General features: G+C 47.3%; 2 protein-coding genes across 2 annotated transcripts; one reads left to right on the top strand and one right to left on the bottom strand.

Moving 5' to 3' along the window:
- The first annotated feature begins 6,033 nt into the window (after window positions 1–6,033).
- Window positions 6,034–12,488, top strand: LOC135825700 (uncharacterized). The gene is made up of 6 exons (XM_065338321.1): window positions 6,034–7,287; window positions 7,555–7,610; window positions 8,068–8,200; window positions 8,845–8,945; window positions 10,654–10,726; window positions 11,529–12,488. The coding sequence occupies exons 1-6, from the start codon at window positions 6,632–6,634 to the stop codon at window positions 11,599–11,601; spliced, it is 1,092 nt and encodes a 363-aa protein (XP_065194393.1). The 5' UTR covers window positions 6,034–6,631; the 3' UTR covers window positions 11,602–12,488.
- Window positions 12,489–16,647: 4,159 nt separating this feature from the next.
- Window positions 16,648–18,306, bottom strand: LOC135825708 (meiotic recombination protein REC114-like). Its single transcript, XM_065338331.1, has one exon. It carries the CDS (start codon window positions 18,019–18,021, stop codon window positions 17,089–17,091), a length of 933 nt encoding a protein of 310 aa, XP_065194403.1. The 5' UTR covers window positions 18,022–18,306; the 3' UTR covers window positions 16,648–17,088.
- Between the last annotated feature and the right edge of the window lie 5,024 nt (window positions 18,307–23,330).

Raw genomic sequence — 23,330 nt, 5'->3', positions numbered from 1 at the left:
AGTCTTTTCTTGGGTCTTGATCTTGGCCCTTGCCTTGGGCTTGGGTTTTGAACTTTTGATTATTTTTACTGTTTTTTACATTTCTTTTTCTTTTTTACTGTATTTTGAGTTGCACGTTGTGACATGGCATGGTATAGATTAGATATAGCCTAGTACTAGTAGTACTACTGTAACGTGCGTCGGCGAGGCTAGGAGGCTACTACCCACAGTCAGTCAACTACAGTAACGTATCAGAACTTACTCCGGCACGGCCTGGAGGTTATCTTATATCAAAGTGAAAGTGAACTTGCTCTCTCTCTGATCTCTGCTCTCAGCTCCCAGCTCAGCTCAGCTCATCTTGGCAGAGAAACACAGCAGCTTTTATAGGCAAGCAAAGTATGTATAGCAAAGCAGGCGGCGGTAGGAAAGTAAGCTTAGTAAGCCATTGCAGTGATTACGAAATCATCCTCCTAGTACAAGTTCTAGAATAGTGGAGAAGGCAAACCGAGATCATCATTGCTATACAGGTAGATGAAGTGAGCATTACGTAACATTAACATAATGACTAAGCGAGGTATTCTAGAAGATGAGATATCTATATTATGCAATTTAGTCAGCAACATTACTCATCGGGCATATGACGTGGAAGGTCTGGAATAGTCCGGAACAACATGACATACATGTACATGTGTACATGAGTCATGACTGTACCAACTAGTAACTAAAAGGAAGTGATACTAGAAGTGATGACAGCAGCATGCATGGAATCTATGATCTTCTAGAAGCGCGGTACTCCTGATGTAATCAAATCATATGTGAGGTACATGATGTAGGACTTGTCTGAAAGTAGTAACAAGAGTAATAATAAGAGTCATGCAAAGTACTAGTCATGCGTTAACTGTAAAGCAGGGATACTACACCCTCCCTTCCTACACTAAATCACGCCCTCGTGATTTGACAGAGAGTTCGATGATGTATGATGAACAGTACTCACTAGAACTAGAAGGCACCGTCAGTAGGTGGACTGGACAACTAACTTGCATTCACGTCCATGTATTCTTGAATCTTGAACAGAGTGCTTGATATTCGGACGAAAGGGTGACAACTGACACTAGTAGTAGTAGTAGTAGTAGTAGTAGTAGTAGTAGCTCGAGCTCAGCAGCAGATCATAGGAGGCGGTGTGAACGTCATAGTAGATAGCGTATTACTTGTAGAGCGTCAACCGGAATATGGCAAATAATATCGGAACTGATAACATTTTTAGAGTAGACAGAAGAACTGAACTGATAACAAATCAAAAATAGAAGCACACCAGGTTCTCACCATCTCACGGGGTCAAAAAGGGAATATTGTCCTCCAAACAGGACCGAAAAAACTACAGCTCACTTGCTGCACAACCCTGGCACAACCTGCCAGCCAAATCGCAGTTCCAAGCCGAACTGAGTACACAAGGGCATTCTCACACACATTGTCCCAGGTTAGCTAGGTAGACCGTGGCTCACCATGATCGGACGTCTACCGGACTAAACTGGATTCACTCACTCGCATAAAGGAAGACTGAAGAGAACAGAAGGACTGAAGGAAGACAGGAAAGAGAATGCCATACCCGGAATTAGCTTACATTGGACATGGAGCTTGATCGGTAGAGACGCTGTCCGTCATCATTTCGGGCTAGGGGGAGACATGGCGGGCGAAGGAGTAGCGGCGACTGACGCATCAGGTTGGGCCATGCTGGTACTGGTTACACCAATAAAACAATTTACTGCTGCCATCAATTCTGTAGCGCCGCTGCCATCAATGCAGTACAGATACTAGATGGGTTCGAATCTAGCAATTATAAAATTGAACCATCGCTGCCACCAATGTAACGTATCCCACCGCTGCCACCAATGTAACGTGCGTCGGCGAGGCTAGGAGGCTACTACCCACAGTCAGTCAACTACAGTAACGTATCAGAACTTACTCCGGCACGGCCTGGAGGTTATCTTATATCAAAGTGAAAGTGAACTTGCTCTCTCTCTGATCTCTGCTCTCAGCTCCCAGCTCAGCTCAGCTCATCTTGGCAGAGAAACACAGCAGCTTTTATAGGCAAGCAAAGTATGTATAGCAAAGCAGGCGGCGGTAGGAAAGTAAGCTTAGTAAGCCATTGCAGTGATTACGAAATCATCCTCCTAGTACAAGTTCTAGAATAGTGGAGAAGGCAAACCGAGATCATCATTGCTATACAGGTAGATGAAGTGAGCATTACGTAACATTAACATAATGACTAAGCGAGGTATTCTAGAAGATGAGATATCTATATTATGCAATTTAGTCAGCAACATTACTCATCGGGCATATGACGTGGAAGGTCTGGAATAGTCCGGAACAACATGACATACATGTACATGTGTACATGAGTCATGACTGTACCAACTAGTAACTAAAAGGAAGTGATACTAGAAGTGATGACAGCAGCATGCATGGAATCTATGATCTTCTAGAAGCGCGGTACTCCTGATGTAATCAAATCATATGTGAGGTACATGATGTAGGACTTGTCTGAAAGTAGTAACAAGAGTAATAATAAGAGTCATGCAAAGTACTAGTCATGCGTTAAAGGGGAAGTCCGGTGAAAAATTTAAATTTCAGGGTCGGTAGAGTTTCGGGCGCTGAGTCGAATGGTGTTGGTCCCACGTGTCTCCGACAAAGCGTTCTCGAGATATTTCCGTTTGAAAAACTGAGTTTCGGGGGCTGCGCCATGACGTCATGCGGCCGCGCCACACCCTCTGCAACGTCATAGCGTGCAGCTAGGTCAAAAGGAGTGCGTGAAAGCAATAGTGTCAGTGCTATTTCAAATGATTTGGCGACTGATAGTTTGGTGCAAGCGACCCCGAAGACCTGTAACTCCTTGTGAGAGTGAGGATGCAGCCATGGCTGACCTTCATGAGTTCGGTCTGGGGCTGAGAACCTCGGTATTCAGCTGAAGAAATGGCCACGCGGGCCGGTCAAGAGTGAGCGCTACTGAGTTTCCGACTGATGAAGAAGCAGCAGCTATTGCAGACGAGGCTGATCAGATCGCTGGAGAGCAGGGTCGCCAAAATGGAGAAGAGTGATGCGAGTGCTCTAAATGTTGTTCCATACCGATTAGATTCGCTTAGACTCCAGTAGCCTGCCACATGGTGATGTTTTGGTGCGAACTTGGAATATTTCGGACTACTCAATTGGAGAACAGTGCAGGCTCTTTGAACCACGGGCACGACTCTTCGCTCGCAACGCTATGGAATCTGAAAGTTCTAGGTCCGGGAGCTGTTCGCTGTTTTGTCACTTGTCACGGTTAACCGGTTGTGCACTCATCGCTGTAACATAAAAATAATGAGGCGGGTGCGGAAAACTAAAATTTTCTTTCTCAAAGCACAACCACCGGCACCGGCAAGGAGAAACGCACGTTCTCTGACTACATGACTGTACAATACGACTGATACGAGTGTAGTACATGACAAGTCCGTGTGTTGACTAGTTTTCTGAGTCTTGTGTCAGTTGTGACTCGAGTCTTGTACATACTACCCCATACCCCATACCAGCACGGCAGTGCGGGAGTAGTTCCTCTGTGATGAGTTTGTTGACTGCACTACAGCTAGATAACACACTGCACGCACTGCATGCACGCAGCGCAGAGCGCGTAGAGCTAGAGGCTGACGGAAAAGTCCAACTCGGAAACGGCTATAATACGGTATAACCTCCAGGTTTACCGAGCTGAAAATCACAGGGTACGTAGTGTTTGTAACACTGAATCGAATGGTCTTGGTCCGAAGAAGCTGCGACAAACGGTTCCCCAATCGAACGCGCTCCGAATATGGCCATTTTTGTACACAACTAGATGGTGTGGCTACCTGACTGCACGCTGTGACGTCATCACCTAGATCTGGGTGATGCGCGCTCAAATTCGCACATGTTCGATTGGGCGTATCTGACGAACCATAAGCCGCAGCCTCCTCGGACAAAGACCATTCGACTCAGCGACCCGAACTCTACGGACAGTGAAATTTAAATTTTTCACCGGACTTCCCCTTTAACTGTAAAGCAGGGATACTACACTACTACTAGTACTAGTAGATCTACTAGTACTATTATGCTAGAGCCTTAGACTTGTAGAGGGTCTAGGGAGGGACAGGGAGAAGGGACAGGGTCATAGTATATCATAGACATAGGGGGCGACCCCGCTCTCGAAAACTCGACCGGTACTGGCTACTGCATGCAGTCACGATCAATCCAAAATGCGCCATAATTATAATACTTCATAGTGTGCCAGGCGCTAGGCAGGTAATGGTTGGCGGAACTGGGTCTCTCGTGAAAGGTCTACTCCCTGCTCAGAGTCAGAGACACTTGGGAACCAACAAAACTATCTTCAACTACAAAGTACAAGTGTGTAATTACTTGTGTCCGTGTTACTGTTACTCGTCAGTAGTCACTCTGTAACTCACTTTACTACACTGTAGGTCCACTTTTTGAAAACGGCAAAAGCAGAAAATAAAATAAGTGGTCACTCAGCTCAGATGATACTTTAGTTTAAAGGGGAAGTTAAGGCAAAAATTAAAATTTCACCAGTTGTAGTCTTCGGGGTGCTGAGTCGATGGTCTTGGTCCGAGGAAGCTGAGACGCTCCCTTCCTACTTGAATCCCAATCGAACTCGCGCACTTCCACCGAAACTGGGTGACTGCGCCCTACTAGATGGGGATTTGTATGCAAAATGTCACTAAAAGCGCCATTTCGTTCTTATAAAAGCACGGATGACCGCGATTGGCCCATATGTTGTAGTCTTTTGGACGCTGAGTCGACTGGTTTTGGTCCGAAAAGGCTGCGATGCGGCGTTCCTCCTTTATTCCCAATCGAACATGGTTGAAGAAGCGGTCACGTGGTCCTGGGTGCCCAAATCACCTGGTCACCACGCCAGCAGGTGACAACTTTCACACCAAGGTTCAACTCGAGTTCAACTCGAGTGACAGGACTGCAGCCAAAAAAGGTCAAACACTTGAAACAGGCTAGTAAGTTGTACCCTGCAGGCACGGTGACCAGGTGACGTTACTTTATCTGTAGTGTCAAGAGTGCATAAACAAGAGTATGCAACTGTGGTTATGGGTCAGTGCGCGGCGCGCTGCCTTCATTACGTAACTTGCCTTCATCACGCTCTGAAAGCATGCATCCAAACTCTCAATTTCTCGCACGAGCCCATCCGTTTTTGCTCCATTCGTTCCAGTACCTACAAAATCTCTGAATTCTGGTGCGTGAACTCCAGTTCCGTACGAAAGTTCATTTCAAACTGGAGGGAAAGTGCGGTGTTTGATTTTCCGCAGTGCGCGGACTGCAGCTGAATGATGTAATGAAGGCAGCGCGCCGCGCATCTGGCCCATAGAAATTAGAAAAGAGATCACAGTTGCATACTCTTGTTTATGGACTCTTGGTAGTGTGAATGTCCTTCACGGTTTATCGGCATTCACGGTTTGACGGGGTTCACGGTAGTCTGAACGCGCCCTAAGGGGCTAGGCGCTATGCGCGCTAGCTATAGTCGTATATAGTATCGCCTAGTATAATTATTGCATTGTACACTCTACTCTCCATGATGTCATTTTTCCACGTGCCGAGTGCCACTGCACTGGCTAGGCTGCAGGCTGCTGCCAGATTTGCAATGAAACTACTTTGAATGTACAATGTACATGTAGAGGCGACGGTTTCAAATAGGAAATAGGTTGCAAACCGGAACGGACTCAATATTCACTTTCTCTCTTGGTATTTTGATTAGAAAACATATGTCACAGTGAGACTACGATGTGTTATACTCCGAGCCAAAATTTCATGGCTCTGCGATGACCAGAAGCGCCATATCAAGCAGGTGAGTTTTTGACGTGTTGCTTCGCACTGCGACTTGAGTTTTACGACTTTCGAAAAATCAACTTCTTGTCGCAGGTAAACAGCGGCTCGCCTCTCGACAATAAAGCACCGCATACCAATCAAAACTAATGGAAGCACACACAAGGCTTATTGTTACTCTGTACTGGCCGTCGTGGAGCGATAGCAATTACCTAATTTCAGACCCAGAGTGAATTTGACGGGCACTCTAAAACGTGTCCGGTTTGGAGCCACCTCTGATTTGAACTTTTTTGAAGCGAAAAATTGGGCAACTTGGAGGCAATGGGTCAACACAAAGGAGTGGCTCAGTTCGATTGACTCTGGCCCCAGAGCAAACTTCAACATGCCAGTTTCCTTCCACAAACATATTTCGAGTGAAAAATCAACGTTGATGATCGTTTTGGGTCTATACAAATTTGGCTGTCAAAACGTTCCGGTATCGAGCCGTCTCCTCTACAATGAAATAATTGAAGTTTCAAATGAGCATGTCAGAGACTGTATCCCAATGAACAGGTACCGTGGGTGTTGGCAGATGTCCTGAGCTATTGCTGCTTTCGTGAAGTATCACCAGGCTGCAGCTTCTAGCACAGAAGAAATAAAACTGTGGAAGCTGCTGGGCGGATGGCTACATTCAACGAGTTTTGCCAATCCTGCATAAATCAGTTTTGCCGACCAGATTGCAACTATTTCTTGTAGCAACAGCGAAAAGACGTTTGTGCAGTACATACCTTGACCGAGTACTGGCAGGGCCACTGCTCAGCCCAGTATGGCACTAACATGGCTGACATTTCTGTTGGCAGCAGTAATTGGAGTTGTTGCTGGAGTGTTGATTGGCTGCATAGGTGTGGGTGGTGTGGTGATAGTGCCATTGCTCATACTACGTCATGATGTGGACATTCACCTGGCCGTGGTAGCGTGTATGGCTGCGTATGTACCGGCTGGTCTGGCCGGAGCTGTGGCGTATGTGCGCAAACGTGCTGTACCGTGGCACAGCGCCGTCTTCATGTGCTTGCCTGCTGCCCTTGCCGCCCTGCTGGGATCATGGACGTTAGTCAGGCTAAGTGCTCATGTAGTCAAGCTTGTGCTGTACAGCATTATGCTGGGCACTTCCTGCCTGTCTGCTGTACGCTCACTTCATGCTGTTTGGACAGAGAAGAAAGCCGAGCAGCCCAGATCTATAGCTGGAACCCGAGACACGATTGCGTCGGGTATGTCAGGCTTTGATCGTCAAAGCAATAGTGGCGCTGCTAGTCTGGGTGAGGACTCAACTGCATTCGATGATGGAGTGCATAGTATGGAACAGGAGCAGGCACGGCTGATGGCACCTGACGGGGACGAGAAGGCTGCTGGTCCTGGTATTCTTTCACAGAATGGCAGAGAGAGACCGGTGGTGGTGGCGGGTGCGAGCACTAATCACCGCCAGTAAGCAGCATAAACCCATAAAGCACTTGTGAACATACTATGGATACAACTACAGTGGAAGTCCGATCATAGTAAGACATGATACCCGCATGGGTTTTATCCGACCATACTTCAATATGCACCAGTATACTGGTGCCCTGACAATATCCTTGGTATGCAGAGCTAGAGGTACGCCTTATCAGAGTACGTGCTGGGTGAGTTCCACTGCATACTGAATCAATTGACCTGTCACTATAGCTTGTCGTCTCCTCTTGCCTATTTGCCCAGGGTAGCCTCAGACACCAGTACGGACAAAGCTATGTGCTGCTTTGGATCACTAACAGGTATGGTGACCATATTCAAGTCTGATGCTGAGGTGCAGTTGTGCTAGGAGATAATAATTATGATTGAGTCGTGATTGACTTGTACGAACCTTCACAGTGGTTCAGTAGGGCTGGTGGCCTGGTTGGCTTGTTGTACTGTAGCCTCTTCAAGTACTGCTACACAATCATGCTTCTCATTCTAGTATTGGTTGTTCCAGTATCTTCATGAATCTTGAAAAAGAGTCTTTGCACTTGTGTTCACCCACTGTGTAATCGCACAGCCCGTATGTCCTGCTGTAATCACGGACATAGTAGTAACGTTATGCTTAGTATTGAACATAGTAGTAACGTTATGCTTAGTATTGAACAGCACTATCTATGGACAGTGTATCTGTTGATGTCCTCTCAAGGGAACTGTTGGTGTGATTGTGCTATAGTAAGTTATCTGTCTCCATCTCCTGTTATTCTGGGCGGCTAGGTGTACAGCTTGTGCAGGCTTTGCTGGTCGGCATGCTGGCGGGATTTGGTTCAGCACTGACTGGCACAAGCGGTCCAGTACTTCTGCTTCCCATGCTCTTCATTCTTCTCTGGCCTGCTCTTCCTGCTCTTGGGTAAGTTACTTGAAAGTTGTTCTGGCTAGATTTTTAAGTATAGACAGCACCCTTCCGTGCCGCTCATCATCAAAAAAGGGTTTTCAAATGTTTGTGACGAAATCTAGCGGGAAAGTAATTCAACAGGCTGTTCATCTAGGCAAGAGTACATGAAAACCAGAGTGTGCAGCTTGGGGCCTTTTCTGCTATGGGTGTCTGTCACGGCGAAATTCCATGATTACATCATATTTGGCGCAGATCAGAGGCGGGAAATGGCGTAGTGCGTACAACTGAGCTGCAGTTGTGCAGAAAGAGACCTGCTTGAATCCTGCTTGTACGCACTACATCACTAAAATGATGTAATCACGGAATTCCGCCGTGACAGCAACCCATCCGAGCTGCACACTCTGGTTTTCATGTACTCTTGATCTAGGTGATAGACTTTGAGTAGAGTAAGGACAGTGAGGATGCCAGTGAGGATGTACACGCACACGGTTGTTGATATTAACACATTCTACAAGTGTAGTATACTATAGCACATCCTGTTCATCCTGTTTCACCTACTGAATTCATGTTCCTGACTTTTTTCATCTCCCCTGCCGATCATATGCACCCCCCCCCCCCCCCCCCCCCCCACATACACACACATACAAACACACACACAGCTGTGCTCAGGTTATTCAAGTGCCGATCGCCTGTGCAGCGACTGTAGGCAACTTGTTCTTCGCAACATCTCAAGTTGATCTCCATGACATGTTTAAGCTCGGTAAGTTTGCCAAGAAGCTGGTGTTTTCCATGGGTGTGCACGTACGAACCATCCGGTACTGGAGAAGATTTTTTTGTTTGTAAAAACTTCCGTTTAGCACAAACCGTAAAGTAACCGCCAGAGCGCCCCACCATCTCGTCCTTTCGTGGTCGTATTGTGGAGGTGGTCTCCTGCCTGTTGGTCATACAACACGAACTTTGTACACATATTGCACGTTGTGCAGACAATCCGTACCTTCGAGCGGACATGAACTCCACACAAAAATCTGCTTAGTGTGACCTTAGTGCACTAAAGTTCTCACACAGTACAAACTTCGTTGCCCTCTACCATACGATTTTCTTTTCCCTGGCTGTAAAATCAAGGTGGGGTGCTCTCGCGAGACGGGGCGCTCTGGCGGTACTTTACGGTATTTCCCTCCAGGAACACAATTGTGGACCCTCGCCCTATGTCCTCCATGCTGTGTACACAGCCATTTTTGTTCAGAATTAAATTTTGCTCATTCAGGATGCGAAACAAAATTAACTAAAGTGAATTCCGAACGAAGATCTGCAGTGTTACTTGAGATCATGTTGTCCACCTATCCATACCATAGTTCTACTTGTACAACAATTTTATCAGTCTTGTAACTTTTCATAGCATGTTGCTTGGTCTATAAGCTCAGCAATACGTTGGAACTTTTTTTTTTTAAATTACGGACACCTCAGGGACAAGACATAATATACTGTATAGCAGGAAATTTTCGGACGGAATTTATTTTCGGACGATTTCGTACACGGCCTCTTTTGTACTAAAATTAATTCCGTACTAAAATTTGTTCATGTGAAATTATGTACACTATACATGCATGCTCCTTGCGAACACGTGTATTTAGCATGCAGCACTGTACGAAAATAAAATCCGTACAAAAGGTCGAAATTTGGCTTTGTCCGAAAATATTTCCGTCCGAAAATTTCCTGCTATACAGTAATCTTATACTGGTTTGTTTGTCTGGATTGTAAAGTGCTGGCCATCGAAATCCAACCCTATGAATAAAGTAGCGCCGCGTTCGAGTGGACAGACCAGTACGTGTAGTGCTGGGGCTGCGTAGCGCCCGGCACTACTTTATTCATAGGGTTGGATGTATTTGCCCGGTACTGTAGAATGCGTTGCGACTTGGTTGAGAACAGTTGGGAGTAAACCGTTGTGCCGCCGTGAGTGTGGAGATAGCCACCATCAATAGTATCCCCCCCCCCCCCCGCGCACTATGGGAGATTATATTGTACAGTAGGTATCGGTTGTAGCGTGGGTGTTTGAAAACAACTATCTGTTCTTATTTCCGATATTTCTTACACACGATTAATTAAGTGTGACATATCATATTCATGTTCGCGGAGGTTGGAAGGCCATCATACATGTTCTTAGGACCGATATATTCTCCTATGCGATAACATTGCTTGTAAGAATAAATGTTTACTTGAAACCCATGGTATGATTATGAAAACATAAGAGTTCATTCTTGTATGCAGTATATTCTTTTAGACGACCACACTATAACCGATATGCACTGTGCCTCAATGCAGGAATGTTTTTCACTTCAGCAGTGTTCTTCCAGTAGACGACAACTTCGGGCGGCGTTGTTTGTGGTGAGAAATCTGGCTTGCACTACTTTTTAGAAAGTAGTTTGAAAGCAAGAGCTTGCCTGTGCTATTGATTGTTTGTTCATGCACAGCTGGATGCGTGGCTGCTGGACTGGTGCCATTTGTCTTTGTTGGTGCTGCGATAGCCGATCACCTTCCACAAAGGTATGCAGATAACAGAAAGTCGTATGTAGCTACCAACAATAAATGTATAAACTCCATAGTTGGTAGAGTGTCGACTTTTTGGATTCACAGCTTCCAGCATGAGAATCAGGTCACTACTGCGGAATCCAATGCTCGGGGATTGCTGTGGCTTTACATATTTTTCAGTGCATCTCTTTCAATAGCCGAACAAATACTGACAAACATCATCCTGTAGGGGACTGCTTCTCTGTTCTCTGTACTCTGTACTTGAATTCCCTGTTCAGCTAACCTGGTCTTATGCCTTCATACCTAACTAAAGGTTTTAGCCACTAAAATTTCTGAAATTAGAGTAAAATTCCTGAAACTTGGCCCGTCGTAGCTGACTTAGTGTTTTTGGCGAGAAACGAATGCTTATCGTCTGGAACTAGCTTTTGTTTCCATATTTGCAAGGTAGATCAACGTATCGCTAGCAGAGAAGAGAGAGAGAGAGAGAGAGAGAGAGAGAGAGAGAGAGAGAGAGAGAGAGAGAGAGAGAGAGAGAGAGAGAGAGGGAGGGAGGGACGGAGGGAGGGAGGGACGGAGGGAGGGACGGAGGGAGGGAGAGAGAGAGAGAGAGAGAGAGAGAGAGAGAGAGAGAGAGAGAGAGAGAGAGAGAGAGAGAGAGAGAGTACACACATTGCCATCCTGATGATCATGTACTAGTAAACCTGTCGTTCCTTACCAATGGTGTGTCCACGGATCCTCCTTTCACTTCTAAGGTGCAGATGATGACATTATTGGTTTGCTGGTTGTTACCTATTGCTGTTGCCTGTTGTTCATACAGAACACTCAAGATCACTGTTGCTCTACTGCTAGTTGTTGCGAGTCTGGTGCTGCTGCTCAGAGAAGTTCTATAGACACCACTGAAGTAAGATGATACCAACGTCAAGTTCACTGGCCTCCTAATTGATCAGTATTGCCAGAGTGACACACTGCGGTGGCATGCCTACAACATCATACCATTGTCATCAGTGTTGCTTCTCACTGCAGCAATGAATCGGAGAGCTACGTGCTTATGTAGCATGCACAAGGCATTAGTGGTGGTGAGACCATGCACTGATTACTCCAGCCAGAACCCTACTATCTGCCCAGTCACGGCACCGGGACCATTACCAGTCCGTCCGTAGTTTGTCCATGCGCTACTCCAGTGAACTTCAAGCATGCTGCATACTACATACTACAGAACTCCGGCAGTAAGCTGTCACCTTCGCCCATCATGTATGACGATGTGCCGACTCTTACAAAACTCTGGCAATTAAGGCCGATTCATACTTCATTTCGCGTACAAGAAAAGCGTCGCGTCGCGAAAAAGTTGATCTGAGCTCAACTATTTCGCGTACGGGAAAGCCGTAAAAGCCGACTTTCCCGTACGCGAAATGAAGTATGAATCGGCCTTTATGCATCGCTGCACAAGGCCTCATTTCACTCGTTCCGAAGTCAAGTTTGGCTACCGTTTAGTTGCCTTGAGATTGAGATTTCTACTTATAGACTAAATGCTAAACAGAACTGGAGGCCATGGCAGGGCCAGGGTAACTCCGGTACTGTTTGCGACTAGGTGGCAGTTTTAACTTTTTATTTGAAGCCATGGCCCGAGGTCATGATACCCATTTCCAAACCCACCATATTATTCTATTTACTCGAAGTAAGAATTTTTTTAAATGTGCACCAACTCGTCTGGTGATTGTACTTATGTCAAGTACCTTCGAAAGAAAATGAGCTGCCTCTCCTGTGAGCTGGTTTGTAAGCCTGGTGTTGTTTTGTAGTAGTAGTAGTAGTAGTAGTAGTAGTAGTAGTAGTAGTAGTATTTATTATTTGACTAGGGGAGTCCCAACAGGCATGGCCTTGTTACAGGGAACCCTAGGTGAATCTTTGTGAGGTGAGCAAAAGTACCAGCAGATTGTGCCTGACGACAGTTTGGAGGAAGAGTGTTCCACCGACCTGCCGCCAGAAAAGAAACTGAGCGCAGTCCATACCCAATATGTACAGTAGGTAATACTAAGGCAGCTGTATCCTGGCCACGAGTACGAGCATTTGTGTGCGGGCCAACTGAACGCAGGAGAAACAGTGACTGAAGGAGGGGGCTAGTAATTGATGACAAGCAGCGATAGACCAAAACGTATAGTTTCAAATTAACTCGTTGCTCAAACGAATACAGATGACATCGTTGTAAAACTAATGCAGTTGGGGTCATTCTATCTAAACCAAATGCCTTCTTCATCGCAATATGGCTGACCGTTACAAGCCTGTTATATAGGGTAGTTTTCAAACAGTGCACATACGCATTACTTGCATATTCTAGAGTAGACTGTATAATTGACAAGAAGAAAGTTCTCCGAGCTGTAGCTGATAAATTGCGACGGCCATGAGCAAAACAGGCTAGTTTAGCGAAGACCACTGAACACACCTTTTCTACTTGTGGGCGGAACGTTAGATGCTCATCGATTAGTATACCGAGGTATTTCACAGTAGAGACAGGGGAAATGACAATACCTTTACAGGTCAGGTACAGGGCTGGGCTCAGTGCAGGCAGGGCAGGATGCCGTATCAACATGAACTGTGTTTTAGTGGGGTTGAGCAGAAGGCCTTTCTCATCAAGGTATTGCTCTAGCAACCGCATACTATCCTGCAAGTGTAGCATAATTGTAGCCACATCAGAGCCGAATACGTAGAACGCAATATCATCAGCGTACAGCTGCACGACACTCTGGTGAAATATATCGGGTACCCGGCGAATGTAGACGCAGAAAAGCAAAGGCCCAAGAACAGACCCCTGGGGGACCCCTCTTGTACAGGGTTTGGTGTCACCCTTCTCACCATTGACAGTAACCTGCTGGCTGCGGTTCGTGAGATAGTCTGAGAACCACTTGAGGACAGTGCCGCCTAAGCCAGTGGTGGCTAGCTCTCCCAGCAGACCTGTGTGCTGCACACGGTCAAACGCCTTGCTCATATCCGCAAAGACTACTCCGCATTGGTCACCGTTGTCAAGTGCTCTGTTCCATCTGTCTATGCAAAGTGTCAGGGCATCCTCACAGCTATGGTGTGAGCGGTACGCAAATTGTTCAGCTGGTATGGCTGACAGGTCTGGATTCTGGGTGAAATACGAAGTGACTTGCTTGTGGACAACCTTCTCTAGGATCTTGGCCGCGATAGGCAACAGTGAGATTGGCCTGTAGTTGGTGGCTGAGGTCTTATCACCAGATTTGTAAACAGGGCAGACATGGGCATGTTTGTAGGCAGCAGGAAAGATGCCAGAGCGAAGAGACTGGTTGACGATAACAGTTAACGGATACGAGACTGAATCTCTGCAGGATTTCAGGATGCAGGACGGAATATCATCGGAGCCGGTGGCTTTGTTGGATACCAGAGATTCAAGCAACTTGGAGATGGTATCGACGCTGACGGTATCAAACTCCAAAAGAGTAGTGCTATTGGGGTCTGCAACGGGTAGGGGCAGCTCGACTGGTCTGGCAGGGTCATGGACGATCTCGGCGAAGGTAGTTGTCAGATCGGCGAGTGTGGCTGCTGGGGCAGCCCTCACTGCTGTTCTACCAGACAAGCTATTGATAATGGCCCATTGGCCTCGTGGGTCATGGCGACGATTTTTGAACTCTCTGATGTAATACTGTGACTTCAGCTGCCTGTTGAGGAGAGTGCCTTCTCGCCGTATTGCACGATACCTCTGCAGAAGCTGTTGATCTGACGGGTGAGTGCGTACTTTTCTATGTAGGTGGATTCGTTGCTGGAGGAGGTGTTTCAACTGAGGTGTCACCCATGGCTGAGGCTTCGGTTTACTGAAAGCTGGTGAGACCACGGGGCAGATCGGTGAATGTTTGTCTAAAACTCGAGTAATACAGTGTGAAAGCTGGGTGACTTGTGCATTGACATCAGCTGACTTGGGGAGAGGCTCCAGAGTGCTGTCGATATCATCACAGAGTGTAGCGGGGTCAATTGCATGTGGGAGCGGTTTGCGCACGAATTTGAGGCGGGAGTTAGCTTGCTGCGTGGCTTTGTAGGAGAAGTTAGTCAGAACGAGATCATGGTCGCTCACGCCGTCTACAGATACTACAGTTGTCTTAACATGTGGTGCGGCAGCATAAACGAGTATTAGATCCAGACATGTCTTGGCAAGTCGCGTTGGTGAAGTCACGACATTGCGGAGGTGAAACTCCTCACACAGATTGGACAGGTGCTTGTAATGGTGGTTATTTGATGATTGCTGTAGCACATCAGTGTTAAAGTCCCCTAGTACAATAATCCTGCTAAATTTACGGCTGATGACGTCAAGATGCTGACTGCACAGGTTCCAGAAGTCGACAGTTGCACTCGGTGGACGATATATACTGCACACAGCCAGCTCAATAGCCTTAGGTTTGGTACACAGGCGAAGACGAACAGAGACACACTCCACTCCTAGCTCAGTGATGGGAATTCTGATAGAGTGAATATCAGAATGGACATAAATGCATACCCCTCCACCATGTAGATCTCTATCCTTGCGATATAGATCGTAGCCTGGTATATGAACACTAGAATCGGGTATGCTGCTGTTTAGGTGGGTTTCATTCACTGATAGCACGTGGATCTTATGGTGGTGCAGGAGATGGTGAATGTGATGGACCTTGTTTCTGAGACTACATATATTAATGTGAGATATGGTGAGTTGGCTTACTGGAATGATGACTTCTTGCTCTTCGGGTAGCAGCACAGGTACGCATATTGGTTTAGGTGTTCTGGTTTGTTTCACGAAAGTCCCACGGGCGAATGTGTATTGGTGCTGGCCAGAACCCATCCTTCTCGATCAGTGCACATTGGTCCTCTCGGATCGTAAGCCGTGCAGCCTTTGTACCAATATGCTTACGAGAGGGAAAGGTGCGGCATGCTGTTGGTGTGATACCATTGTGCTTGCAGTGGGCTATTATGGTATCCGCGGTGCAGCTGCTGTCAATGTTACCAACAAAGTATACTTTTCGGAGTGAGCCAAGTGATCCTTTCAAATTGCGGTTAGTAACCTCAGTCCATTCCTCATCGTTTGGCTGCTGCTGCTGCTGTTGTTGTTGTTGTTGTTGCTGCTTCTGGCGCTGTTGTTGTTGTTTTTGTTGTTGTTGTCGCTGTTGGGGTCGTTGGTGCTGGTTAGTTTGCTGGCGGTGCTCCTGTGGGAGAGGTGGCTGCGCAGTGACCGATGGCTTGGAGGAGGGCCGAAGTGCTCCGTTGTCACTGGAGCTATTGAGCACTGATGCCCATACGCGCTGCTGGGTCGTGGATCTGCAAGTGCTACAACTTGTAGTCGTATCCATGTGGTTGGCTTGCTGCATTTGCAGCCCATGTGCACCCGGCTTGGATACGGTATCGCCCGCCTTTTTGAATGGGGTCGGTGCAGTGTGTTGTACATGCTCTACTGACTTGAGGCGCCCTTGGTTGGCTTGCTGCATTTGCAGCCCACGTGCACCCGGCTTGGATACGGTATCGCCAGCCTTTTTGAGTGGGGTCGGTTCAGTGTACATGTGTTGCATATTATGCTCTACTGACTTGAGGCGCGCTTCCTGTTCCTTACACTTGTCCTCCAGCGCAGATATACGGGAATCTGATTGCACCGTACTAATAGGCGTATGCGTGTGTGCAAGGTCAGCTTGCTCTTTTCTAATCATGGAGAGTTCCCCTTGCATGTTGACGATTGCCGAGGAGATCCCTGAAAAAACTTCCTGAAGGGCGGCCAATTCAGCCTTGACTGGCCCAACTATTTCGGTCTTGATGCTTTCGATCAGGCCATTGACATCTAATATGGAGTCTTCGGGAGGCGAGATAACCTCTAAGTCACTTACCGGCGACTTGCTGCCTGCATCTCGACCGCATTCCGTGGGGTGTGTGGTTCTGCCCGCAGAACACACGTTCGCCTCTCCAGTAGAGTCACCAGCAGACCGAGAGCAGCAATGTTTGAGCTTGCGCTTGTTATTGTATTGCGCAAAGAATCCATCTCGCGGCATCTCCACTTAGAAACCGGTATTGTACGACTCCCTTATACAATACTGGTATTTTATGGTTTTTGTCGACTTCCTGCCTGCTGGTTAACCAGAGCAGCAGCAGGCCTGTATTATGTTGTGCATGTACGTGGCAAGCAATGGCCTGAGCTTACGATTGCCGAGCCGTTTTGAGGAAATGTGAAACCGGTGTAAAGTATTAAATAAAAGGTTCTTCAACTAAAACACACCTATCAAATTGTACAAGAAAGGACTAAAGAAAAGACTATAGTCACACTTCCAAAGAATATGAATGAACTTCTGTAAAAAAGAATAGAACGGATAGAAATGGATGCTGTGTTTGTCAGCGCTAAGCATTGCCTGGTGCAATCAATCATTGTTCATAACCTTTTTCAACTCCTTCTCAACCTGTTCTACGAATGCCGGAAAGTTTGAGTCAGACAGGCACAGATGTAACACAGTACGCATCTGGTGCGTGGGCCAGTTTGTACCAGATGTAGTCAAACGCTTGAATGCTTCGCTCAGCGGCAGCTCTTCCTCAGATGCTGGTAAGACGAGATGTCTGGCCAAGCTTCCCGTACTCATTCTAAGGGGACCAGCAGACATGCTGCTATTGCTGCTGGTAGGAGTGGTGCCACTGCGTACTATGCCAGCGCTGGGTGTTGCGAGTGTTGCTATGCCGGCCTGATGGGAAGGCAACATTGTGGAAGATGGCGCTGTAGCTGCACCTACTGTCTGCTTCCCGACTGAGGATGGCTGATATGTGTTTGGACGACTGTTGTCTCTGGATGGCGGTATGTCTTGATCGTCCGCTTCTGAGGACAGCTCTTTGATGTCTGTATATGACTGTAGCAAGGATATACAGCGCTCGCAAGCCTCCTCATTGCTCTCCTCTTCATCACCCTGGAATCGTACGCGAAATCTTCGATTTGTCTGCCCAGGGTTGAGTGACACAAACAGAAGACTGTCTCCTTTTCGCGCAATTCTCAGCCACTTGTGTGCATTCCATAGCATGAGGTTTTCCAGAATTTCTCTGTCGACTCCGATCAACAGGTGGCCTCCCTCCAGTATACTCAGACTCAACTCTCCATCATTCTCACCTGCTGTGCTGCCATAGTGTTTCCATGTTCCTCCTGTTGTAGCGGCAGTACTGGATTGTCCGCCTCCATGCTCTATCGGAACAAATCGAGCATACTTGTGCAACCGCCACACCTGCCGCTTCTCAGATCCAGACTTTGCCTGGCTCCCTGGGTTTGGCTTCGCCACATCAATTAGGGAGCATACGGTTGACTGTCTCAGCATAGCAACCCTGCGGAACTGTACTCCGCTGTGTTAGTGTAGCAGTGATACAGCGAACTCTGTCACGATGGACATGGGAAATCAGTAATGCAAAAAATCCCCAATAGCTCATCAATTGCAATTGCTGCTGTTAGAACTGCCGCTCACGGCCCTATTCTAGACTAGGGATAGTAAGCGATACTATTGTAGTGAAAAGTCACAACAAACTGGAACAATGACAGAAGCTCGGAGAAGCACAAACGGACTCAGCACAAAACGTGTCCTTGTCTACAACTTAGTACAAGTCAATAGTCAATAGTCATTCCTAGTTTTTGTAGTCGGTCGACCGGTCCGCTCATATTTATAGCATCAAGAGTAGATAAACAAGAGTGTGCAACTCCGGATCTCTCCTGCACAATCTGCAGATACCCCGCGCCCACGGCGGAATTTTTTGTTTACGTCACCTTTTTTCAGAGAAACGCGGCTTTGCCGCAGAGCAGTGTGAGAGCACGTGCTGGGCACCGACCTTGTAGTGTAAAGCGCAGCCAAGTGCACGAGGGAAAACTCTCCAAAAGGCTCGCAGCGCGTGCGTCGTCGAAAAGATTACGTCAACAAAAAATTCCGCCGTGGGCCAATCCATCCGGAGTTGCACACTCTTGTTTATCTACTCTTGATAGCATGCATGCAGTGGATTTGTCGGTATATTTGATGCGCATGCGCACTGATTGACCTCTTGAACTCGGAATGAACCAGTGCAAGTGCAGTCTACTACTTGTAGTACCGCGTACCGGATCGGAAGGAGCTTCCGTAGCCGCGTAGACCAATCAACGCTACAGCTACATGTAGATCTAGCCCAATTTGTACTTGCGAATTCAAATAAAAATATACATACAGATCTACATGACTGCACTTCGACTCTGTACTTCTACCATCGCGGCATCAGATCTGGTGAACCCGACCGGGCCACGGCCCCCCCCCCCCCGGGGGGGGGGGGGCTTGTACATCATCACGTATGCATGTAGACAGTAGAGGTCTACTGTCGACATGTCATGCATGCAGGGAGTCGTCAAATACATGTACGAGTACAGGTATTTGAGGAGTCCACTCCCTACTTGTAAGTCAATTTTAGTGTAAGTAAGTAATAGTTAGTTGTAGATCCCTGGTGTCATAGAAAGGACCATCATGGATTTTTCAATAAAGTTCTTTGCGACATGCGACGAGAAAGGTGATAATTATGTCACTTGTCAGCCAACTGATCTCACACCACAAATCATGTACATGTACATGTACAGTGGCGGATCCAGGGGGGGGGGGGGGTCCGGGGGTTCCATGGAACCCCCTAAATTAATTTTGCAAAGTGTGCGGCTGAGAAATATCGAAAAATATCATGTGTGCACAAAACTTCAAAAGGACGTCCGTCCGATCACAGTCAGTGGCAGTCACCTGGTCACTGAGTCAAGGAGCACAGACTGTCACTGTGTCAGTCAGTGTACTGCATGCGCGTGCGGTAGATCGATACTGTACGGATAGTAGTCTGTACTGGTGTTCACATCCGTGAAAATATACAAACGGACACTGACAACATTGGATGGTTGTTTCCTTTTTGATCTTTCGAAACGATCCAAACTTACCTCCATTGGCGCTGTCATTCACTGCTGCTCAGGATGAGTGTGGTGTGGTCAGTATTCCTTGGACAAGTTTTTTGCACAAGAGAAAGGATGTTCCGAGTACTGACACTCTTCAACGTACTTCGAACCGTACACGTAGAGTTCAAGCTCCTCAGAATAATTATAATAATCTTTATTTCAAGATTACCCAAAGGCTGACGCCTATCAAGATGAGGGCTCCGACATCCAAGCAAAGTCAGTAATCTCTACCTGCTGCAGCATGCAGTAGTGACTAGTTGTTCCTCCGCAGGAACAGAGTGCTGCGCCAGATGTGTTTCAGATGACATTGGAAGGATTGTACAATTGTCGACACTGTTCCGCTATTGTTGTTTCTGTCACTGAATTGAAGTGAAGACGGTGCTCTTGTCCTGTGACTATAGAGCATTTCGCATCGTAAAAATGCCAAAAATTTCCGAAAGCACAAATGGACAGGGAAAGTAACTTAGTTGTCATTTCGGCATTCCTGGCTCTCAACGTACCCATGGCTTGCATATTCGATCTTTAAAAGAAGTTGAAAGGGTCTTCCGTACTAAATAATATGCAATGTAGGGTAAGTAGCAGCATTTGGCCCTGTACAGGTTTTCCATCGTCCACAACACCACAACTGCGCTCCGACTCAGTCTCCAGCGATGGTGCAGTGGTGGTGTGCTGTGGCAACGTGTCGAGGCCGGCTGGAGAGCGCAGTTGTGGTGTGGTCGATGATGGAAAAATATAATAATTATTATGTCCGTAGTATGTTTTAAAAGCATGCGGTTCCACTAACACAATCGCGTATATATCGGATTGTCGTTATTACAAGTGCCAAGCGCACATCTGATTCCATAATATTTTGGCTGTTCAATTTTGGTTCAACCGGAACCCCCCTGTAGAGATCTCTGGATCCGCCCCTGATGTAGATCTACTAGTAGTACTAGTACATGGAGTAGATCTACCACGCCACACAAGGCTAGGCTGAGCACTGTACTAGTATTAGTAAGCAGTCAACCACTACTAGGGAGGAAACCTGGTAACGGTCACACGAAATACCACACCAAGATCATGACATGGGCACTTTTCACAGCTAGCTAGCTGTGTCTTTCGCAGTTTCGACGTTTCGTCACACGCCGCGCCATTTCACTTCAAGAGCTCAAGACCAAACGCTCATTTTCTCCTCAGTTGAAAGACAACAGCTCAGTATCGTATGCGTAGCAGAAGGAAGTAATTTCTTTAATTTTATTTCTTGGACCTCGTTTCCAACAAGCTTACCCTTTTCTTACAACTTGGAGTGACACCTTCAAGTAGTAGAGACCCCGTACAATCGTGTTCTTGTCATGTCCAGACGCTACTGGTGTGTGATGTTTACGTGTGTACGGAATACCATGACCTGCCGTAACCCTTCGTGGTGGTACATGTACTGATGTAGCCTATCGACGCAGTCACGCAGAAACCGAACGGCACGCAACTAATTTCCACTGTGCATGTATCGTCGACGGGAGCAGAGAGACCAGCGCCGGATGTCGGAAGTATTATTACTATTATTAGTTGCATGCGTGGAGCCAGAATCTGCCCAGTCCGCCCTTGCAGCGTTCGCCCGACACGGGCTGATACTAGTGATAAGCCACCAGCCAACTGACCGTCAGGTCATCTCAAAGCAACTTCTTGCAGCCCGAATGGAAAGCGTGCGTCTACATGGTTGGCTCTGCTCTGAAACACAACACGGTGTGTATTCGCTAACACAAAAGCCAGGATATCATGCAGGTATGTAGCCCGTAACTGTTTTTTCTGCACAATTACCGGTACCACTAAGTATTAAAGGGGAAGTTAAGGCAAAAATTAAAATTTCACCAGTTGTAGTCTTCGGGGTGCTGAGTCGAATGGTCTTGGTCCGAGGAAGCTGAGACGCTCCCTTCCTACTTGAATCCCAATCGAACTCGCGCACTTCCACCGAAACTGGGTGACTGCGCCCTACTAGATGGGGATTTGTATGCAAAATGTCACTAAAAGCGCCGTTTCGTTCTTATAAAAGCACGGATGACCGCGATTGGCCCATATGTTGTAGTCTTTTGGACGCTGAGTCGACTGGTTTTGGTCCGAAAAGGCTGCGATGCAGCGTTCCTCCTTTATTCCCAATCGAACATGGTTGAACGTACACCAGTCAGCTGGTCACCCTGCCTGCAGGGTACAACTTACTAGCCTATTTGACCTTTTTTGGGTGCAGTCCTGTCACTCGAGTTGAACCTTGGTGTGAAAGTTCTCGCCTGCTGGCGTGGTGACCAGGTGATTTGGGCACCCAGGAGCACGTGACCGCTTGTTCAGCCATGTTCGATTGGGAATAAAGGAGGAACGCTGCATCGCAGCCTTTTCGGACCAAAACTAGTCGACTCAGCGTCCAAAAGACTACAACATATGGGCCAATCGCGGTCATCCGTGCTTTTATAAGAACGAAACGGCGCTTTTAGTGACATTTTGCATACAAATCCCCATCTAGTAGGGCGCAGTCACCCAGTTTCGGTGGAAGTGCGCGAGTTCGATTGGGATTCAAGTAGGAAGGGAGCGTCTCAGCTTTCTCGGACCAAGACCATTCGACTCAGCACCCCGAAGACTACAACTGGTGAAATTTTAATTTTTGCCTTAACTTCCCCTTTAAGCATTTGATTTGTGCCACACCGTGACCGAAGGAAGCAGTGCCGGTGGTGTCCAAACTACTGAAGACAGGAGGGGGTGGGACGGTAGGGAATTGCGGCCCAGTGAATCTGTCCAGGGCCGGACCGCTCAAGTGGACTCCAACTGCCCAAGCTCAGTGGCTGTGTGTATATTATCCGTTGCCAATTTGTGGACAGCTTCTTTCACTAACTTATTCCACTCACTAAGGCCCGGATCGTTTGGTCGAATCCAGATCCAGATCCGTATGATCCACTTGATCTGCAGTGATCGATTGGTTGAATCCCGATCCAGATCCATCAGATTTGGATCCAACGAATTCGTTTTTTGCCAAAAACAAGACGTGTGTACTTGTTTGGCGGGTAACAATCATTGATATACGCATTTAGTACACATACACGATTAAAAGAGATGCACCATGCAGATAAGTATGACAAGTACGAACCTGGAGTAACTTTTTGTGGTTTTCTACAGTCGTCGCCAAAAAAATCCGGCCAATGCCATGGATACATCCGGCCAATGCCATGGATACATCCGGCCAATGCCATGGATACATCCGGCCAATGCCATGGATACATCCGGCCAATGCCATGGATACATGTACAGTGGCATGGTGCCTGTCACATGCATGCATTTACAGACAGTAGAGGGTCTACCAGCATAGCACTGAGCACTGAGCACTGAGCACTGAGCACTGAGCACTGAGCTAAAGCAGTCCACGCTGCACTCTATAGCTCTACCTGCTGCAGTCGAGCACAGCACGGAAGTCTGTGCATTGCAGTGCAGAGTGCAGGCCAGGTAGCAGAGCATGTGCCGTGCCACTACTGGCACTAGGCTAGCACTAGGCTAGCACTAGCGGTGGCAGTGCATACGGCCACGTACAGCTACCCGTAGCTAGCATAGCATTGGCCGGATTTTTTTGGCGACGTCTGTACCTCAACATGGTCACGGTAGCAGTGTGTTCCGAATGTGATAGGTTGATTCTGAGGTATCCAGTGGATCTGGGATCTGGATCTTAATCCCGGC

Source organism: Sycon ciliatum, chromosome 1 (assembly GCF_964019385.1).
Source record: "Sycon ciliatum chromosome 1, ocSycCili1.1, whole genome shotgun sequence".
NCBI lineage: Eukaryota > Metazoa > Porifera > Calcarea > Leucosolenida > Sycettidae > Sycon > Sycon ciliatum.
This window is presented reverse-complemented; position numbering and strand designations above follow the sequence as displayed.